The following is a 7508-nucleotide window of genomic DNA, read 5'->3' as shown; positions in this document are numbered from 1 at the left end:
TAGTGGCATGGGCTGGGCTCGAACCAGCTGTGTAATTCTAACTCCAGAATCTGTATTTCCATTACACTGTAGGGCGCGCACTCTCTCCACGCCGAAGGCACCCAGCCGTCAGCCTCCTTCGGGGAATGTCTGCTCACGGGTAAACGCAGGGACCCCACGACCACCAGACTCTGTGAGCCACAAGCTCAGCTCCCGAGAAGTGCGCGCGGCTTCCTCTTCCCGCCGCACCTCTCCCCTAGAGGGTGGCTCCGCCCCCTGACCTGATTGGCTGTCTGGAGCGAGGCGGCGCTCGAGGATTGGCTGCGCGGTGGTCGCGGGCTGACGTGGCGGGGCCGGTGTGTGGGCTCTGCTGGGCTGCTGACCGAAACGACCAAGGCGGCGGCGGCGGCGGCGGCACCGTGACGGGTAGTGTGGCGCGGAAGCGCGAGCCGCTGCCATGCCGCTGGAGCTGGAGCTGTGTCCCGGGCGCTGGGTGGGCGGGCAGCACCCATGCTTCATCATTGCCGAGATCGGCCAGAACCACCAGGGCGACCTGGACGTGGCCAAGCGCATGATCCGCATGGCCAAGGTGAGGGGACTGTCTAGAGTACTCGGGCGCCGAGCGGGGGGCGGGGCCTGGGGAAGACCGGCCTGGGCAAGGGTGGGGCAGGGCTGCGCAGAGCTGGGGCCATCCTTCCTCTGCCTCTCGGTGCCCTACGTCCGGCCTGCCGTCCAGCTCGCCGGATCCATTTCCAAACGTTTCGAATCCTCTTCAGCCCTCCGCCACCATCCTGATTTGTTTGCATTACTGCATCTGCGCCCCCCCCCCCCCCCAGCTCTCTCGCTCCCTTCTGGTGGCAGAATGATCTTTCTGAAACACAGATTTGATCAGCCGCCTGGCACCTTCAGTGGCTTCCCACTGCCAGCGGGTAGAGTCGAAACCCTTTAATAAAGCCTTCAAGACCTTAATGATCTGGCCCCTTCTTGCCTTTTTTTTTTTTTTTTTTTTTTTTTATCTCTGACATCTTCCAGCGACAGTGAATTACTTCCAGGAAGTTCCTGAAATTTGCTGTTGTCTCTCTCACCTGCCATTCCTTGTACTTACCTACCTCATAGAGTTGTGAGGATCAAATGAGATATAACTCGTGTGAAGCTCTTAGTAGAGTACTTGGCAAATAGGACTCAATACATGTTGGTTATTAGTGATATGATGTTAATGAGCATTTATGATCCCTCTTTGGATACTTTCTCCAATCCCTACCTGCAAAGCTGGGCTCCTGTAATTGTTCCCATCGAATTGTATTGTCACTGTCTGTTTAAACTTCTCTCTCTGTTAGACTGTGAGCCCTCTGAAGGGGAGGCCTGTCACGTTCTTCATTGTGACCCCGGGCCCCACAATAAGTCTGGGCTGTGATTCCTTGGTTTAGCGATAGCTCACTCCATCTTTTTTCCTTTCACTTCCCTTCAGTCAGTGCTGTTCACTCAGTCATTCATGATTAGGTTTTCTGTTACTCCTTCAAGACTAACTCTTATTACTCCTTCAGGACTAGCTTTTATGGAAGCCTACTGAATCATAAAAATACTTTTATTTTTAAATTTTATTTACTTTTTCATTGAAGTATAATTGATTTGCAATAACATTGGTTTCAGGTGTACAACATAATGATTCAATGTTTTTATAGATTATACTCCATTTAAAGTTACTGCAAAATAATGGCTATATTTCCCTGTGCTGTACAATACATCCTTGTAGCTTATTTATTTTATACATAGTAGATGGTGCTTCTTAATCCCCCACTCCTATCTTACCTCTCCCCCTTACTTCTCCCCACTGGTAACCATTAGTTTGTTCTCTAGATCTGTGAGTCTATTTGCAACCTAAGTGTCCATCAACAGACGAATGGATAAAGAAGATGTGGTTGATATACACAATGGAATATTATTCAAGCATAAAAAAGAATGAAATTCTGCCATTTACAACAATGTGGGTGGACCTGGAGGATATTATGCTTAGTGAAATAAGTCAGAGAAAAACAAATACTCTATGTTATCACTTATGAAATCTAAAAATTAAAATACCTTTAAAGAGTAACAATTGCTAACATTTTTGAATGCTTTCTGGGCCAAGTGCTTTAAATGCACCATCTCATTTAATTCCTACAACAACACAGTGGAATAGATGCAGTTGGTTTCATTTTAAAGGCTCAGAGAAGATCAGTGGCTTGTCTGAGGGCCCACAGCTAGTAATTCATGTATTTCAGAGCTTTGCTCTTAGACACAAGGCTCCAGCCTTTGTACTGTAACATTGTTTTCTAGGGGGAGACTTCGGCTCTTAATTTAGGAAACAACCTTATTTTGGAGGTGTCAACTCTGAATGCTGAAGTTGTAAAAATACCTAGAAATAGTGAAGCCATAGAAACAAAGTTATAGTGGTTATTTTTCTTCTTCCTGTTTTAATTGTGAAGGATAGTTTTCCCTGGGGGAGGAGAATGAAGAGTTTGAGGTTGTGTTATAGTGGAAAGAGCGCTGGACTGGAGTCATGATACCATTTACTAGCTGAATAATCTTGGGCAGCTGGATAATCTTGGACTTTTCCTCTCTAAGCTTCAGTTTCACTTGTTTTATAATATGTATGTATCTTTATTTTTAAATTTAAAGCAATGGAATCTTTTGCAATCCTTACATTTTAGGATTTTTTTTCTTGCCAGATGGAGTCACATTTCCAAGTTTAGTTATCCAGAGTATATTATGTACAAGCTGGCTTGTTCATGTATCAAATCTGTTTACAATATTAAAAGTTGAGTTCTGTCAACTTGGAAAAAATCACACAGTGTAAAAGCTGTGAGTTGAGTTTATTCAGTGTCATACTGAGTTTATTCAGTGTCATAACCAGGGAGACAGCCTCTGAGAAACTGTTCTGAAGAGGTGAGGAGGGAGGTAAGTGTATATGTGATTTTGATGAAGGGAACCTGTAATCAACCACACATCTCTGTGGAAGGTTGCTGTTAGTCACGAGGAACAGATATCTTAGTTAATGGTTTTAGTGCTTTTCTAAGTATGGGAAGATTCAAGAATCCAGGTTCATAAGAAATTTCTCCTACAAATACTTAACTATCTAAAGGCCTGTTCTGCCAGTTTTCCTGGAGCACAGAGAGCCTCATTCCTGATCTCTACCCTAAATTACTTTCAGGATATGTTGAAGGTCAGCAGCTACAGTGGGTAGTGAGTTAATTCTTGTAGAACCAGGTGGCAAGTGACCTTCTTTAATTGGCAGTTCATTCAATTGTTGACCAAAATAAAAATGTGCAACAGAAGAGTTGTGAGCTAAGTTTTATAGTGAGGACTATAGCCCAGGATACAGTCTCTCAGTAGATCTGAGAAACTGCTCAAAAGAGGTAGGGGAGAAGCCAGTATATATATGGATTTTTTGGCTAGGAAATACATGTAATCAAGCATGAATCTTGGTAAAAAAAAAGTACTGCTAATCACAAAGAACAAATATCTCAAGTTAATGATTTTAGTACTTTTCTATGTATGGGCAAATGCAAGAATCTGGGATCATTAAAATTTTTCCTGAGACATGCATGTTAGCTATCTGGGGGCTTTTTTTTTTTTTTTAACATCTTTATTGGAGTATAATTGCTTTACAGTCGTGTGTTAGTTTCTGCTGTATAACAAAGTGAATCAGCTATACACAAACATATATCCCCATATCTCCTCCCTCTTGCGTCTCCCTCCCACCTTCCCTATCCCACCCCTCTAGGTGGACACAAAGCACCGAGGTGATCTCCCTGTGCTATGTGGCTGCTTCCCACTAGCTATCTATTTACATTTGGTAGTGTATATAGGTCCACAGCATGCTCTCACTTCGTCCCAGCTTACCCATCCCCCTCCCCATGTCCTCAAGTCCATTCTCTACATCTGTGTCTTTATTCCCGTCCTGCCCTTAGGTTCTTTAGAACCAATTTTTTTTATATTCCGTATATATGTGTTAGCATATGGTATTTGTTTTTCTCTTTCTGATTTACTTCACTCTGTTTGACAGTCTCTAGGTCCATCCACCTTACTACAAATAACTCAATTTCGTTTCTTTTTATGGCTGAGTAATATTCCATTGTATATATGTGCCACATCTTCTTTATGCATTCATCTGTTGATGGACACATAGGTTGCTTCCATGTCCTGGCTATTGTAAATAGAGCTGCAATGAACATTGTGGTACATGACGCTTTTTGAATTATGGTTTTCTCAGGGTATATGCCCAGTAGTGGGATCGCTGGGTCGTATGGTAGTTCTATTTTTAGTTTTCTAAGGAACCTCCATACTGTTCTCCATAGTGGCTGTATCAATTTACATTCCCACCAACAGTGCAAGAGGGTTCCCTTTTCTCCACACCCTCTCCAGCATTTGTTGTTTGTAGGTATTTTGATGATGGCCATTCTGACTGGTGCGAGGTGAATTCTCATTGTAGTTTTGATTTGCATTTCTCTAATGATTAGTGATGTTGAGCATCCTTTCATGTGTTTGTTGGCAATCTGTATATCTTCTTTGGAGAAATGTCTATTTAGGTCTTCTGCCCATTTTTGGACTGGGTTGTTTGTTTTTTTGATATTGAGCTGCATGAGCTGCTTGTAAATTTTGGAGATTAATCCTTTGTCAGTTGCTTCATTTGCAGCTATTTTCTCCCATTCTGAGGGTTGTCTTTTCATCTTGTTTATGGTTTCCTCTGCTGTGCAAAAGCTTTTAAGTTTCATTAGGTCCCATTTGTTTATTTTTGTTTTTATTTTCATTTCTCTAGGAGGTGGGTCAAAAAGGATCTTGCTGTGATGTATGTAATAGAGTGTTCTGCCTATGTTTTCCTCTAAGAGTTTTATATTGTCTGGCCTTACATTTAGGTCTTTAATCCATTTTGAATTTATTTTTGTGTATGGTGTTAGGGAGTGTTCTAATTTCATTCTTTTACATGTAGCTGTCCAGTTTTCCCAGCACCACTTATTGAAGAGGCTGTCTTTTCTTCATTGTATATTCTTGCCTGCTTTATCAAAGATAAGGTGACCATATGTGTGTGGGTTTATCTCTGGGCTTTCTATCCTGTTCCATTGATCTATATTTCTGTTTTTGTGCCAGTACCATACCGTCTTGATAACTGTAGCTTTGTAGTATAGTCTGAAGTCAGGGAGCCTGATTCCTCCAGCTCTGTTTTTCTTTCTCAAGATTGCTTTGGCTATTCGGGGTCTTTTGTGTTTCCATACAAATTGTGAAATTTTTTGTTCTAGTTCTGTGAAAAATGCCATTGGTAATTTGATAGGGATTGCATTGAATCTGTAGATTGCTTTGGGTAATATAGTCATTTTCACAGTGTTGACTCTTCCAATCCAAGAACATGGTATATCTCTCCATCTGTTTGTATCATCTTTAATTTCTTTCATCAGTGTCTTATACTTTACTGCATACAGGTCTTTTGTCTCCTTAGGTAGGTTTATACCTAGGTATTTAATTATTTTTGTTGCAATGGTAAATTGAAGTGTTTCCTTAATTTCCCTTTCAGATTTTCGTCATTAGTGTATAGGAATGCAAGAGATTTCTGTGCATTAATTTTGTATCCTGCTACCTTACCAAATTCATTGATTAGCTCTAGTAGTTTTCTGGTAGCATCTTTGGGATCCTCTATGTATAGTATCATGTCATCTGCAAACAGTGACAGTTTTACTTCTTCTTTTCCAATTTGGATTCCTTTTATTTCTTTTTCTTCTCTGAGTTCTGTGGCTGAAACTTCCGAAGCTATGTTTAATAATAGTGGTGAGAGTGGGCAACCTTGTCTTGTACCTGATCTTAGTGGAAATGGTTTCAATGTTTCACCGCTGAGAACGATGTTGGCTGTGGGGTTGTCATATACGGCCTTTATTATGTTGAGGTAAGTTTCCTCTATGCCTACTTTCGGGAGAGTTTTTATCATAAATGGGTGTTGAATTTTGTCAAAAGCTTTTTCTGCATCTATTGAGAAGATCATACGGTTTTTCTCCTTCAGTTTGTTAATATGGTTTATCACATTGATTGATTTGTATATATTGAAGAATCCTTGCATCCCTGGGGTAAACCCCACTTAATCATGGTGTATGATCCTTTTGATGTGCTGTTGGATTCTGTTTGCTAGTACTTTGTTGAGGATTTTTGCATCTATGTTCATCAGTGATATTGGCCTGTAATTTTCTTTCTTTGTGACATCTTTGTCTGGTTTGGTATCAGGGTGATGGTGGCCTCGTAGAATGAGTTTGGGAGTGTTCCTCCCTCTGCTATATTTTGGAAGAGTTTGAGAGGATAGGTGTTAGCTCTTCTCTAAATGTTTGATAGAATTTGCCTGTGAAGCCATCTGGTCCTGGGCTTTTTTTTTTTTGGAAGATTTTTTTTTTTTTTCCGGTACGCGGGCCTCTCACTGTTGTGGCCTCTCTCGTTCCGGAGCACAGGCTCCAGATGCGCAGGCTCAGTGGCCATGGCTCACTGGCCCAGCCACTCTGCAGTATGTGGGGTCTTCCCGGACCGGGACACGAACCCGTGTCCCCTGCATCGGCAGGCGGACTCTCAACCACTGCGCCACCAGGGAAGCCCTGGAAGATTTTTAATCACAGTTTCAATTTCTGTGCTTGTGATTGGTCTGTTTATATTTTCTATTTCTTCCTGGTTCAGTCTCAGGAGGTTGTGCTTTTCTAAGAATGTGTCCATTTCTTCCAGTTTGTCCATTTTATTGGCATATAGTTGCTTGTAGTAATCTCTCCTGATCCTTTGTATTTCTGCAGTGTCAGTTGTTACTTCTCCTTTTTCATTTCTAATTCTATTGATTTGAGTCTTCTCCCTTTTTTTCTTCATGAGTCTGGCTAGTGGTTTATCAATTTTGTTTATCTTCTCAAAGAAACAGCTTTTAGTTTTATTGATCTTAGCTATTATTTCCTTCATTTCTTTTTCATTTATTTCTGATCTAATCTTTATGATTTCTTTCCTTCTGCTAACTTCGGGTGTTTTTTGTTCTTCTTTCTCTAATTGCTTTAGGTATAAGGTTAGGTTGTTTATTTGAGATGTTTCTTGTTTTTGAGGTAGGATTGTATTGCTATAAACGTCCCTCTTAGAATTGCTTTTGCTGCATCCCATAGCTTTTAGGTCATCGTGTTTTCATTGTCATTTGTTTCTAGGTATTTTGTGATTTCCTCTTTGATTTCTTCAGTGATCACTTCATTATTAAGTAGTGTATTGTTTAGCCTCCATGTGTTTGTATTTTTTACAGATTTTTTCCTGTAATTGATATCTAGCCTCATAGTGTTGTGGTTGGAAAAGATACTTGATATGATTTCAATTTTCTTAAATTTACTAAGGCTTGATTTGTGACCCAAGATATGATCTATCCTGGAGAATGTTCCATGAGCACTTGAGAAGAAAGTGTATTCTGTTGTGTTCGGATGGAATGTCCTATAAATATCAATTAAGTCCATCTTGTTTAATGTATCATTTAAGACTTGTGTTTCCTTATTTATTTTCAT

The 7508-nt window shown here is 40.9% G+C and overlaps 1 protein-coding gene across 1 annotated transcript in view; it reads left to right on the top strand.

Annotated features, from left to right (window-relative positions):
* Positions 1-355: 355 nt before the first annotated feature.
* NANS (N-acetylneuraminate synthase) overlaps positions 356-7508 on the top strand; it is a 29185-nt gene continuing 22032 nt past the window's right edge. The window contains exon 1 of the mRNA XM_082842257.1: positions 356-568. Coding sequence (XP_082698383.1) covers positions 437-568 — 132 coding nt within the window. The 5' untranslated portion in view covers positions 356-436. The remainder of the gene's footprint in view (positions 569-7508) is intronic.

The sequence above is a fragment of the Leucopleurus acutus genome (genome assembly GCF_964270905.1).
Source record: "Leucopleurus acutus genome assembly, chromosome: 7".
NCBI lineage: Eukaryota > Metazoa > Chordata > Mammalia > Artiodactyla > Delphinidae > Leucopleurus > Leucopleurus acutus.
The sequence above is the reverse complement of the archived record's forward strand: the minus strand, read 5'-3'. Positions and strand labels throughout refer to the sequence as shown.